Here is a 14,653-nt window from a genome sequence, read left to right as displayed (position 1 = left end):
CTTAATGGTTTGACTCTTCGTGTTGCAATATGGAATGGATCATGAACTAATGTGACAAATGTACGTTACTGCAATCATACAGCTTAATTTTTCATTGTAAAATATAGAACTACGAATATAACAATTGTACAAAATATCTTTCTGTTACAATGGATTAATTGGTAGACACTAATACAAGACCAAATCTATTATTATCTTGCTATCTGCATTACGAGTAAAAGAATAATTTCCAATTTTCAAATTCCACATTCCTGTCTCCAGGAAATATAGGATTATAAAATCCCATGAAATGTAACTCGCATTCTACTATTCAATATTATAATATAAGATTTAATTAGAGACGTATATAACATCCATTCTTAATATTCGTAATATCTCTTAATATTCCATTTTTTGCGAAGAAATTAATTCTCAAAACCGAAGATAATTTTTAGAGTTATAGTTGTAACCGGTTAACCGAACAGAAAAGTTATTTGTTAATTCGATATCGTTCGAAACGGCGATTACTCGTACGAATCGCCTACTGCGCGCAGGATTACAAACATGATAATGGATGTCCCAGAGAGACACTTACCTTGGTGACCTTGTTGGTTAAATTGCGATCGCAAAGCCTGCGCCTGAAAGCCTTGTTGCTGCATGAGAACGTGTCGCCACTCCTGCTGGGCGCCGCGGCCCGCGATACTATTTCCAAGGCCATCAGGCGGACCCACGCTAACGTTAGGCGGCCGTTGATTGTTAGTCCTAGGATATCCAAGACGCTGATGCATCTGATGCATTCCGCCTATGGCGGCCATACCGCCACCGCCCATGTACATGTTACCACCGGCAGCGTGCAACGCCTGCTGCTGCTGCTGCGCAATTTGCGGCCTCATCATCGGACCTACGACAAAACAAGAACAAACGGATAGGTGATTGCTAGTGAATATTGTCATTTTTCAGGGTTTTTATGTAAAAGATTGTATAAAAATACGGCTAAGACTATATTAAGGATTCTTCTTTAAGGTTTAGATGCACTTTCTTTCATGTTGATAGGGAAGATGAAATTTCAGACATTGAGAATTTATTCTATTAGTAAATCGTCGCTCTCAAAGAAATTATATATGGCTTTCATTTGCCTTTTTCTTTATAATGGTACATATTATGTCTCTTAAAATAATTTAAACCTTGCCACTGAGAATTATGCCATTGTTGCTTAGTTGTAAATTTATTATTGAATAAATATATGTAAATTGTGTCTGACAGTTTTTTTAAAATTGACAACAAGGCGGACAAACATAAAGAAACTCTACTAGAAAAAAGAAGGATATTTTTAAAGCTTCATCTTTCAAAACTTCCAGCACATTTGCCACCAATGATGTATTTTGTATACAATTAAGTCGTAGAAAATCTTCGTCGTATCAAACAGGAAATCTCTTATCAAACCAGAAGAAGGATTTTCTTGTTACAAATTATATACGAAAATATCTTAGGTAAGATTTACGACGACCGAAACAGACGATTGAATCGCAGAGGATGGTGATCGATCGCGGGGAAACGTTTCTTCATTCTGGCTAGCCAGATACGTAAAGAAGATACGTATTACGAAGGAAACGTAGAACCTTAATGCTCTGTGGATTTTCGTTTGGATAGAATCTTATGAAAGTAGCTCCGAGCAGATCGATAGAGGAGCCTCGTACGAGCTACGATGTATAAGAATATTTACGATCCCCTTTCCACCACCAATCCACCCTCTCCTGCTCCTACACCTACATCTCGTTCTCGTTCGTTCTTTCTAGCCTCGAGCGGATCCAGCAAGAGATCGGGCTCATTTCCCTCGAATACTTATTTAACCGATCGCGATGGTTAAAAAGTGTATAAACATTATTCAAATGAATGCTTCGCGTCCGGTCAAATATTTTTTCTCGATTACTCACAGTTTACTCTTTACGTCTTTACGTCTGCTCACTTCGATTTACGTAGCTCTGTGTAATCGGAATAGTCCAATAATCAAGACCGCTGCCCAAAAAATATTTCCGAGAGAAATACATCTATTACGCTTTATTTAACTTTTAGTACAAAAACTGTGCACAGTCTTGTCAAACGAGACAAGGTAACCCTTGTCTGAATTATGGCTGGATTATTTGAGAAACTTAATGGGAGAAGTAGTATAAGTGTATTGACATAATATCCATATATAGAGAACATACAAATCTTCTTGAGTACGTGTAGTGATGTGTTTTAATGTTTAGAAATATACAAACAAGTTTAGCTACAGTTTCGTTGAATCACAAATTTTATCACATATATCCTTCTCCTTCTGAACTTCTCATTTATGACTCGAATTTTACATATTGTTTTGTAAGGATAGCGGACAAGAGTGAACGAAATGGAGAAATGCAACTTTAACTAGGTTTCGAAGAAAAATCTGATGGTCGTAATCTTTTCCTCGAGTACAGTTCTTTTATCTATGTTTTCAGAATCTCGTGGTTCTACAATTTTTATTACACGGTATAGTTTGTATATTTCTGTAGTTCCCATAATTTTGTAATTTTCGTTATTCCGTAGTGTTCGTAAATAATGTAGCAGAGATAATAAATCACAACGATTCGAGGACAGAAGAACGGGGAAATCAAAACTGTCGTACAGTGGTTGAACGCGTCGTTTCGACGAAAGACGGAGGAATCGATAGCAGCACCCAGCTTCTCATTACCCTAAGTGCCTTCCAACTCCGGCCAGTGCATATGAAAGTGACGTAACCGTCGCTACTGTCAGCGTAAAAAGCGAAACAGAGGATTGGATCGTGCCGACGTGGTTGATTTCCACTTTTAAAAACGTATACACATTTGCTCCCTCGTTTTCGTACAAGAGTATACAAGATCGACGTGCTTGAAAATGTATGTGTTACTTTTTCTTTCATCTTTTCCCCCGTTTCTTTCTTTAAAGTGTACTCGTATTTAGAATTAAATCCCTGGTCCAACAAATAACTAAATTATATACCAAATACTATAAAAATAAGCAAAATTAGACAGCAACACATTTTAACTGTAGAGCTTTGAAAGATTAAGAAACGACTTATATTAAATTTATGTTTTTCATTTCATTAATTACATAATTGAACTATGCATAGTGGAGAAGTATACAATTATCCTTAATAATTAACTTAATCGGTATAAGCGAAACATAGAAACAACACTGACATACATATATGTATGAAGGAGTTCTAATTAGCCAAACGAAGAGTCATACATTCATTAGTTGTGAACAGTACGATGTACTCACCTGAAGGTGGCATAGGTTGTTGTGTAACCCTACGCATAGGCCCGGTATTAGGAAACCTAGGCTGCTGACCCATGCCGATACTAGCGTGCATCATTTGGGCCTGAGCCGCCGCTTTGTATTCGGGAGGTGGTGGTCTCACGCCACCCATTCCTCCGGCCATGTGCTGTTGTTGCATCACCTGAAAGAACAAGTAAATAATGGATTTCAATTACATGAAATTACGTGCCTCGGATACTTTGACTTCGCGATTCGAAGCCCAGTGCGAGTAACACTACTGTTGTATTAGGTTGTCCGAAAAGTTTCTTTCGTTTCGTAAGCTGATAATAGACGAACGAGAATTTCTGTTTTATATTATTTTATTGAATTAGGTACGATCCATTTCGTTATATTTCTATTATTACGTTCGTGTATAATTCAATAAACAAATATAAAACAAAAAACATTGTGCGTTTATTATTTCCTTATAAAACGAAAGAAACATTTTGGACAACTGTACTATTGAACTACTAGTAATATGCTACTATTTGTGTATAACTAAATCTGTATATAAAGCATTATTTATTAATTATGTGGAAAACTATAAGCAACATAATCAAATTCGCGTGAAGGCTTCGTAAAATTAACAGACATTCACAAACGTTGAAAATTCTACTCAAATACCACTCTTGCCCAATAGAAGAATATTGTAATATATCTTTTCATTCGAACTTGAGGTTCTGCTAAAAACACCTGCTATCTGCTGCGGTAACGTCATAAATGCGCGATACTAAAACGGAATCGCGGATGAAGAACACGATATAAGGTTCGACTGACGAGTCTTGAACAGCGATAAGGTACGAGTTAGAAAGCCGACCGACGGATTCCACGGGGAATAATTGCAACTCAGCTCACGGCACGCATCGATGACTCGTTAGGAGTCGCATTGTCGTCGAACTGGCGAGCACGGAAGTTCCGAGCATCGGTGTCGTTGCACAAGACCCCTTGGATTGCATTTCCACTTCCTGGTGTTACGCGGCCGTCGACGAAAGTCCGCGTATACGATGACGACAATGAAGACGGAAAGGCAACCAGAGACAGTAGCCACACGTTTTCCTCATTACCAAACGAGATACGCATTCACCATGTGCCACCAGAGGCAATCTCCATCATTTTCTCTGCGTCTTTCTTCCTAAATCGTCTGCGCTTTTCTACACCCTTCTGTATTTTTTCTGACACACAGTGAGTTACACAATTGTTTCTACTACTTTAATGCTACTTTTAATACGCAGATAAAACATTCAGCACATTTTTTTGTTTGCCACCTGTGAATTTTTATTTTTTGGTAATATTCATGTCGATATAATATTATGGAAGGAAATTATTTTCTCAATTTCACAAGATATCTGTACACTAGATGTAAGACTTGGAATCAATCATAAGCTTATATTAAGAGAATCTTTTATTTAACTGCGATTAAACTTCTCAACTTGCCCCGTTTTGCTATATTTTTCAGAACATGCAAATAAGTATTAAATAACATAGTTATCACGTGATTGGTGCAATGTTCCAAACTTTCTATCTACGTATAAAAATTTGAACGTGCAAAATCGGAGCACTCTCGCCAGCAAACATAATTATTTTTTCCGTTGTTGAACGTGCAACAACCAACGATTAAGCGAGCACCGCCCTATTGCTCTCACAACGAGCTTCTGGTGAACGGAGGAAGCACTCTTAAAATCAGCATGTAGCAATTTCACGCGCTTTCTTCCACTGATTCGTACTTGAGAAGAAGGAAATGAATGGTTCTCTACGGATTAACTCTTGACTGGATCACTTAAAATTGTTAGTTTAACAATTTCCTTTAATATTTGTAATTTTGGCGATCTAAGTAATTGTGATATAAAGGAGATTATTCAGGAAAATAAAAAAAAACGGTTTAAAAATAGAGAGAATAATTACAATAATATAATTTAAAATCGATATCTAAATTAATCCCAATTCCTAAAAAAAGAGAAGAAAAGATATTCGTCGATACCATATCGTGGCAATCGATATAACCGATTATCAATCGTTAAAAAATCTGATTTAAGAGAACCGCATATTACAGATCGATCATTTCGCCGAAGAAGCAACAAATCTTCGTTATTCTTCGAAAATCGAGGAAACTTCGCCAACGTTCTCACGGCAATTGGGGACGCGATTGCACTTCACGGTAGCTCAATTACATAGAAAGTGACCCAGAGCTCGACCCATGCAATCTTGAAAAATCTTCCTTCATTTTGTAACACGATTCCAAGAGATTCTACCTAACATCAAGAACAAGCAATTATCAAACGATCTGGTGTTTAACTCTTCAACCTGTACAGCCTGCGTTTGTTTTATTCCATTATAACGAACGTACGAAAAACATAAAGTGAAAAAGGAAGAAAACGTGATCGAAGGAAATATCGAGAAAGAAGAAAAGAAAGATCCGCACTGATGAAGAATGACTAACCAATTGCGTGAGACCTACAATTAGTAATTGGAGCACGATCAGAGAGTTGCCTTCGATACTCTAACATCGTTAAAGTAATGCTTGGTATTACAACTGAGTCATTCGTTAATAAATCGTGCGGCGTGTCCGCGAGCGGGAACGTGACCGCGCCGCAGAGAACCCGTTACGATTTATAAATCGTTAATAATTTTACTCTGCTCATCGAACAGCTTTCGATTTTCTTCCAGTATGTTTTTCTTGAGAGCATGTTGATAGATTATCGTGATACGTTATTTCTTGATATTTACATTCTTCTATTCCCGATAGGTTGGAATAAACAGAATTATTAATTATACTTTGACAGATAAATCACACGTCAGATATGTTTTTTAAACATTTGATACGTTAACTGCCACGCGAATTTTTATATATTTTGCTCTGAGAACCTCAGTAGATTGAGGTATACTATACCATGATATTTAATCTTTGCAAAGTATTATGTTGTATTTGGACACTTTCTTTCGACAATGTTATTTAAGTCTTTGTCGAAAGTCTTTATCTTATTTTGATCATTCTAACAGGTATAGTAAAACGTGGCTCATCGATGACCACGATAGTAGTCGACGTATTAGGCACACATTTTACGAACGTTCCTGTTGAAGGAATATCGTATAACGTTTGTGTTATAGAATTAGATCGACAGGTAATGGGGCGAATTTATGCAAATGTGATTTCGATGACTCGACGTGTAATTTGATATTCAATGTTTTAGCAATTTTTCAATAGTCGAGCGAAGGAGCAAGTGTTCGAGGGGATAATTCGTGGAAGAAGACGATTCAGTGACAGTAATTGAGCTCGTGGACACAGTTTCTTCCGATGCAAATTGGAAATGCATAAAAGATGAAGAACACGGTGCCGGACAAGATGTAAATGACTGCATGCAAATGTTGTCTGATTGCAAAGTTGCCGGCGTTACATTATACCTCGAGTAACTAGAACAACAGGCTCGATACAGACGCACGTCTTTCGTCTCGTCTTTTTCTGTTTTCCTTTTCCTCTTTTGTTCGCGTCGGCACAAAGAACAATATGGACCGATAAACTCTACTAGTTCTAAATGGCTTTAATGCGACGTAATTCGTAAAGATGTAAAACTAACGCGTTCACCTGCAATTTAAAACTCTAATGAGCTGAATGCACACGCCGATATGCATAAATGGTGTTTATGGAATGAAAAGCAGAGGAGAACAAATTTGCACACGTAACGTCGTAATATCTTCACGACGGTCACTTTTTTATGTATATCGCTTATTAGCAATTCACCGTGTTTATTGTCACAGTGTTTGTTAGTGCGTGTTTTCTTTTATTATTTGCTATGCGACAGAAAGAAGTACTTAAAGTGGATAATATAATTTTATTAAGATTCAAACACTGGATATGACAACTTCATTTTTCTGATTATTTATATTAACTTTTATCCTGATAATTGACAATCAAAACTGTAGATAACAATACAATATGAAACATACGAAACAACAAATTCAAGTTCATCCTAGAATATTTTCTGAAATCGTAAATATCGTCGTGTCTGATTCATAAGAAGTCTAACATCGAAGGCAACCATATTGGAGTAACAACAAAGTAATTACGAACTTTTATTAAAAGAATTATCATGCATACATTATTCTCTTTATTTAAATTAATTTCCATTTGTCAGACAATATTTTTTATGCTGTTAGATTGTTTATAACGTAAGATTAACGTTAAAGTTCATTATATGTGAACTGTTAAATTAATAATAATAATAATAATTAATAATTAAATTAAAAAAAACTGAAATTTCGTATATTCAGAAAATAAATCGTAACACGAAGTCACAGTCAATTGCGTACGAATAATAGCACATAGTAAAATAAACATTTAATTTAGCAATGAAAATACATAAATAACAGGAACAAAAAATGGTGAATAACAAACCGCAATAATTTCACTCGATCGAGCTCCTTCGAGCATGGCAAACCGCATTCGTAAACATCATAAAAAAGGCAAGATCTTGTTTAGTCGCGATAACACCAGACATTATGTTCTCTCCAGGAAGTGCACGCGAACTCAGATTTCCCGGTTACAGAAAAAGTTTCCATTCATTGTTCCGCGGCTTCCAAGACGTTTGTCCTATTTGCGTCGTTTCTTTCAGCGCGATGGAACCAAGAAGTTGCAAAGGAGCCGCGATACCTGTTGCTCACCATCGCCGGATACCAACTTAATGTTTCGAATAACGCGCGTCGCGACGACTCTGCGAATTCTCAATTTCTTTCTTTTTATTCTATTCGCAGAATTTAAAAAAAAATTTCACTTCTCCCAAAATTCTTAACATTTTTAAATGGAAATGTTTTGTAAAGCCTACTTCCCCTCGCTATTATAGCCATCGCAATCTCTACTATCACTTTATCCGTTGAATTAATTATTACAAAACCTAATTCTCCGGCGAACCCCTCTGTTATCTCTCCGATCAAAATTTAATAACTAATTACAATCTTGCAAATTTTCCTCCGCATAATCACGATTATTTACAATCGCGATGAGAGTGTAAAATACCGCGGCGTTCCTCGCAACCTCCATCCAACCTTATTCCAAGAACAACACCCTTATTCCTTTATCGAAATTAAAATTCCCCCGATCAACCGCAGATTAAACCAAACCCATCACGAATCAAGTTTCCTCACCCCTTTACTCGCGAAACACCATTTCTATTACCATAGATAAACATCGCTCGCGGTACCATTAGGTAATTAAACCATAAACCAGTCCCCTGGCTCACACCCTCCAGGCTAGAGCACACGACAAGACATTCTAGAAAACTTTCGATCGATTATGGAATAAGACACATACCTGCTGAGCGCGCATTAGCTGTTGCTGCTGAAGAATCTTCGCATGTTGATGTTGATCCACCTGATTCGGTGGCACTTGCTGGGGATGGTTGCGTGCAGCTGCAGCGCCAGCGGGTTGGGAAACGCCACCCGCGGCTGCAGCCGCAGCTCTCTGTCTCAGACTTTGCTGCGTGAAGTTGATCGTTTGAGACTGAGAAACCGAACAATACGTGTCTGTTTGCCCGGCCGGTCCTGACTGACTTTGGTTCTGTTGCTGGTTAAAGTACATGCCCTGTTGCGCCGCCACTGATACGCCTGGCTTCAGGTCGCCTGTTAGCTGCATATGCTGACCCGCAGACACCTAGAAACAAAAAATTCGATAATTAGTAATGTTCTGATTTGATTGGAAGATGCTGATTGATATTAAAGAGTAAAGTATTTCGTATTTCAACTTAAGTATGTGAGAATATTTCCTTTTGTGAAAATTTGGTAATTGGTAATATATGTATATTCTGAGGTTTAATTAGACGATATTGGTATATAAGTGAAATAGCAAATTATTTCATCCGTCAGCTTGGATATGTGCAAATACTATTTTAGAAAGATTTCATAATCAGTCACATTCTAGTTTGACCAAAAATATTGGTATCAATTAAGTATCAAAATTTGGAGATTATTCACTTAGGTCTATGCAAATAGACATTTATAATGTTACGAAGTTTAGGAAGAAACATTGCGTCTTAAGTAATGAAACAATCCGAATCGTAAATACAGAAGATATTTAAATTTCCCTCCGGTGCAACAAATTCGCTTTTTTCAAATAAAAAATCGTAAAATTCTGGTAAAGTTATTTACCATACTGTTATTCACCCAACAGATCTCACGAAGAATATAACACGAAGATGGTACCCCGCTGGGGGTAGCCACCCACATGATAAACAAACAGCCAAAAAATTCTACCAAATGTCCAAATCAGACAAATTGTGAATGTAAACAACTAAATAAAAAAAAAAAAAAAACCGTTACGTCGCGTGAAATGGTCCGTGCGACGTCCTTCAGTGTTTGACCGTCAATTCCCAAGCCCCATTCGACAGACCGTCAATAAACCTAAGGCCCCAGCATAAACCGAATCTTATTAGCTTGCAGGAACCTTTAATCCTGCAAGTATTTTCGGTTTATAACTGTTATTTAAAACAGTCCTTAGGTTTATTGCACGTCCTTACAAATTACGGAGAAAGCAGATGGGTGTCTAACGGAAAAGCCGGTTTTCCCATGCACAAGTTCACCCCCGAGCCACGTCGGTAGGAGGCTTCCTCCTCCAATCTTCACTTATTAATAATGGCTATAACCAATGGGCATCGCGGATCGTTGCCCTCACTGTCGAAAAGTGTGAACAACGAGTCCACGCCCTTAGTTCAAAAGACACAGCCACTCCGAGCTTTCCTCCGTAATCACATAAGAACGAACTTATTCTTCATCGTTAGAATAGTCAACATGTCATTACCGGGTCACTATCCTTAAATCAATCACTTACTTAACTTATACATACGCCTCAGTGTAACTCTATAAGTGTTGGAAATATAAAGTTTATAACCCCGTTAATCGCAGCGTTATACTACCTTAACCACCCCTATTATCTCAACGGAAATCAGGGGATCGATCTTGTCGCGGCGTCGATTATTATAGTCGCAACGGAAATTTACAAATACCGTTATGAATTCTGAAATTCTACATTTTTCCAACATACTGCGTTACCAAATTTATTGCCACTAATTTGCCTCCTAACTCTACTATAATACTCGCTTACGAAATATACCCTAATTCTATCGAAGTATCCCAATCGCTTTTTAATCCTTTTACCACGAAAAAACGGCTACAAAGGGTTCCACAAAGGCGAATTTTATTGCATTTCGACTGTTCCCGGACGGTAGTGATCGCGTACGAGCTCGGTATGATTTGGCACTAAAGGTATGATCCACGGTCGAACGTAGATCAGATCGACCGGTGCTTTTCATCCAGAGCTACAGAGGCGAACAACGGATCGCCACAGGCGGGCTGGAATTTGGTTTCTAGCAAAAAAGCGGTGGACAAGTGGCGACTATTGTCCTGTCGTCGCTCGTTGCCCGGTCAATGATACAAAATGGCTACCGTTCTTCAATATCTCATCCACCGGCTGGCGAAGGGAAAAAGGACAGAGAGGGAAGTAGAAGGCACGAGCGTAGTCCCTTGTATGGCTTCGATGACTCTTGACCCCGACAATCGAGTCGTGGTAATCTAGTCCGACTTTAAGCCTCCCTTAATTTTTTGTTTTGTACGATCCAATGGACATCGTGTGCTTAATTGTAATCCTCGAACGAAACTATCGCTTTAGGAAATTATTTAATTATTTAAATTATTTAATACTTCTATAACTCGAAGAATAAGTCTCGACCAACATTTTTGCATATTGATTTTGGCATTTGTTTCCATGTTTAACAGTAATCTTCCTGCCTCCACGTGTTTCTTAACAACTTATATTTGAGGTTTAAATGTTTGCCAACTGGACTCGACATTTTATTTCGTTCGATTCTTCTTTTCGATAATCCAAAGATACTGCATGCGCAGAAAGGACGTATGGAAATGAAATGAAAATTACAAATCGACACAGTACAACCTAATCTCAAACATGAAAGCAACGTGTATGCACCGATAAATAATTCTTGTTCTATGGTACGTGTATCTGCGTCCATTATACGCTGTATCTTACATTATTCCAAGTTACGAAGATGAACGAATTGAAATTAGAATCAGATTATCAAACGGCCATCATATCCTACGAATTAAATTCGTTCTTTGCGAATTTCTAACGCGAAGCATCGCATAATGAGAACACACAGCGTTCCTCTTTGGCCTCGGGCCACTTATTGGCTGTCTCCACCAATCCTTTGTTCGTACGCACCATATGGAAATTGCCCCGATCCGGTACCTCGTCAGTACTTTATTACAGCGAACGACTTATGACCGACGTACCTAAGTGTCACAAGGTCTTGGGCGCGTGCACCGGCCACGCATAATCGAGCCAAGCCTCAATCGTCTTCTATATATATTAAATTTTCAATTCTACGAGCTTCTAAATATATCTTATACGATGAAATATCGGAACACGCCTTCTTCAACGCCTTCGTATCACTCTTTTCTTCTTCTCTTTTCTTCTCTTGCTTATACGCAATCCACGCACATGATCAATTATTACAGAAGTACAAAAAGGTTTCCATTTTAATTTTTCTAGTAAATCTTGCATCTCGCTCTAAAATGATTGGATATATCAACATGCAATCAGTTTCAATATTGGATCGTTCGCGATTGTTGAAAGTGGAATCACCTATGAGAGATAAGATGCGTTTCCTTGGTCCCGTCGGTATCTTAAAAACTATAATCATTGTATGGAACAAACAAAAGAACATAGTCTTCCATACTGATACACAATTATCTCTTATGATTGCTATATAATGAACAGGCGATTTTTAGAAGTTGTGATAACATAGTAATTTACGATGAACACGCTGACTATATCGACTTATTCGCAATTATTATTATTACATCTTGTTCTTGAAAAGAATGTTTGTTAGATATTCCTTAGGCTTCCGAAGTAGAACATTTCACTTCGGTTCCAAAATTTCGAGTTAGTTTTAAATTAAATAAGTACGGCTTCTTAGCGTAATTTCATTCTAGGAAAATCAACGCTTAAAACCCGTGACATTAGAAACAGCAAAAGCTCTTTCAAAATCCTTCTAAACACACGCAGCGAATACCGCGTATTTTAGTAATTCAGTCTGCAGAGGGTAAAATATTTGAATATCAAAAGGTGGTCGATTATTCTAGAGAATTTCTGCATGGTCACGCGTCCATTTCACCGAGACAGCGACGCGCCCTTTTGCGCGGACCATGCCGCGAATAATCTTCATTACGGTAATTAGAGACTCGACGGTTGCGGACCTCCTGTTTCGACGCCACTCGTTCTACTGCTGGTAACTACCATTATGTCAGGTGCTGTGAAAAGTAAATAATTCTCTCCCATGGAGTCTGTCTGACTGAGCGTAGTTGCTTTGCTCTTTTATGTTGTATCAGGCAATTTTTGTCATTAAAACCCTTAGCATGTCTGAAGAAAAAGTTAAAAGATTTGTAGAGGATTGGTAGAGGATCGGTAGTTAGACTAACGAGAACTTGCTGTTTCAACCCGTAAAATATATTTAAATTAAATAATTAAATATAAATAAAAATAATGTCGTTGAGACGCTCGTACAAACGTATTCGCCAAGACAGTGTATAATCACTGATTAGATCGCTGATAGATATAGGTCGGGGGAGAGCCGGAAAATTCAAATTAGACTTTGTTCGACGGGTGCACGTAGCGGCGACATAGTCTTGCCTAGAGTTTATTTATCATTACATTACGTGTATCCTAACGATCTTGATACTCCGAGACAAAACAACAAGATGATTTGAACTGTCCTCTGACTCATGTGCCGCTACAGATTCAAGGTTCAAGCTTATCCGGGGGATTACTTTTGTATTCATTCCTAGAATCTAGAAAGAAATTTCTTACTAAATATTATAACCAGCCCTATTTTGAATATTTTATATATTCTTGCACATTATGTAGAATCTGTGCGTTTCTGCATCCTTTTCCCCACAAATTTAGAAACATCCGCAGTACTCATAAATCTGACCTAACTGCTTTCCATTCCCCCATCGCCAACCAATCTCCTTGCAACAATTATTAATCCAAATTTCTCTTTTCAACCTCCGTAATCCTTAATTCCTATCGCATAACAGCAAGAAAAAGCCAGTAGTACAAGGGTAAATTGCAGGAGACCATCACGTAATCCGCATCGTCTCACGAAAACGAGCAACCGTGTAAGATGGGAGGGGGCGGAAACACCGTAGGCTTTTAGTTATGAGGCTGTAGGAGAAAGCTCGTACCCTGGTCGGGTCGCGCATAATTAGCCTAAATCACGACGGGATGTCCCGGTGGGAGCTGCTGGCCGCGACATCTGCATAGCACGTGTCTTGTTATCCGCTGCTTACAGAGGAGTTTTGGTGAAACTGCTGGAGCTTCCGCGGACAAGGACGAGCTCTGAACCGACCATTCAGACGGGAATACTAATATGGAGAATGGGTCTGGGACAAGAGACGCCTTCTACGGGCCATAGGACACTTTAACGCTGCTTTTGGCCTAATCGAGATTCAGACACGGTTGATGGTCGTTTCGTTCCTCTGGTTATTGTTGTTTGTGTGAGAATAAAGGCTTAAACGCGTTCACAGCGAGTCGTGAACGCCAGTCAAACTGCGTGGATTAGTTCCTTTGCGGGGTTGCACCGTCAACATTTAACCAAAATGAGGCAAATCTTGTGATTCGCGTGTCCTGGATATTGTATATCACGTCAATCTTAACTGGTTTCAGCGAATAGTAAATTGGTATCGTGATTCTTGGCGAACGAATTTTCTTAAATGAAAAGGAGAATCCTGTGCATTTTTGCATTATTAAATTAATTGTCGAATTTTTATTCTAATATCTATTATGGTAAATCCATATCTTTCGTGGTAAAATGTGTATGGTAATTGATTTCTAGATGTGATCTCTCTATGTACTTATAGCTCACATTTTTTAGAGAAAATTTTCAGAATGTTTCATTTTAAGCATTTCAAAATTCCTTCGGATCTTCTAGCATTATATGTACCATTACGCACCACATTTTATTTCATCCATAGTTTATTGTGCATAACATTTTTCGAAAACTTCTTGTTCTATTATAAGAACAAGAATAAAAGAATTCAAAGCTTTTTATCATAGAGAATAAACCATTACTGCCAGCAACACATTAACGTTCTCAGTTTTGACATAAAAATAGCCTTCTTTTTTCACGAACGTGTCATAAAGTTTCCAATGGAAATCCTCACGTGTGGGATTCTGTACCATCGGATGAAATACAGTGTTCGATGCACTCACCACTGGAAGTAAATCGAGAGAGATCGAAAGAGAGTTTAATGGTGTTGAAACAGGTTGATGAATGTAGCGTGAAATTGATGAGATGAAGTA

The 14,653-nt window shown here is 38.0% G+C and overlaps 1 protein-coding gene across 5 annotated transcripts in view; it reads right to left on the bottom strand.

The window, feature by feature from the left end:
* LOC126876808 (neurogenic protein mastermind-like) overlaps nucleotides 1-14,653 on the bottom strand; it is a 248,682-nt gene that overhangs the window by 11,426 nt on the left and 222,603 nt on the right. For all 5 annotated transcript variants that reach the window (XM_050639678.1, XM_050639683.1, XM_050639690.1 and 2 more), the window contains 3 exons: nucleotides 8,597-8,935; nucleotides 3,259-3,436; nucleotides 575-880 (listed from right to left, as the gene is read on the bottom strand). In XM_050639678.1, coding sequence (XP_050495635.1) covers nucleotides 575-880; nucleotides 3,259-3,436; nucleotides 8,597-8,935 — 823 coding nt within the window. The remainder of the gene's footprint in view (nucleotides 1-574; nucleotides 881-3,258; nucleotides 3,437-8,596; nucleotides 8,936-14,653) is intronic.

This window comes from Bombus huntii, chromosome 2, assembly GCF_024542735.1.
Source record: "Bombus huntii isolate Logan2020A chromosome 2, iyBomHunt1.1, whole genome shotgun sequence".
Classification (NCBI taxonomy): Eukaryota; Metazoa; Arthropoda; class Insecta; order Hymenoptera; family Apidae; genus Bombus; species Bombus huntii.
The sequence above is the reverse complement of the archived record's forward strand: the minus strand, read 5'-3'. Positions and strand labels throughout refer to the sequence as shown.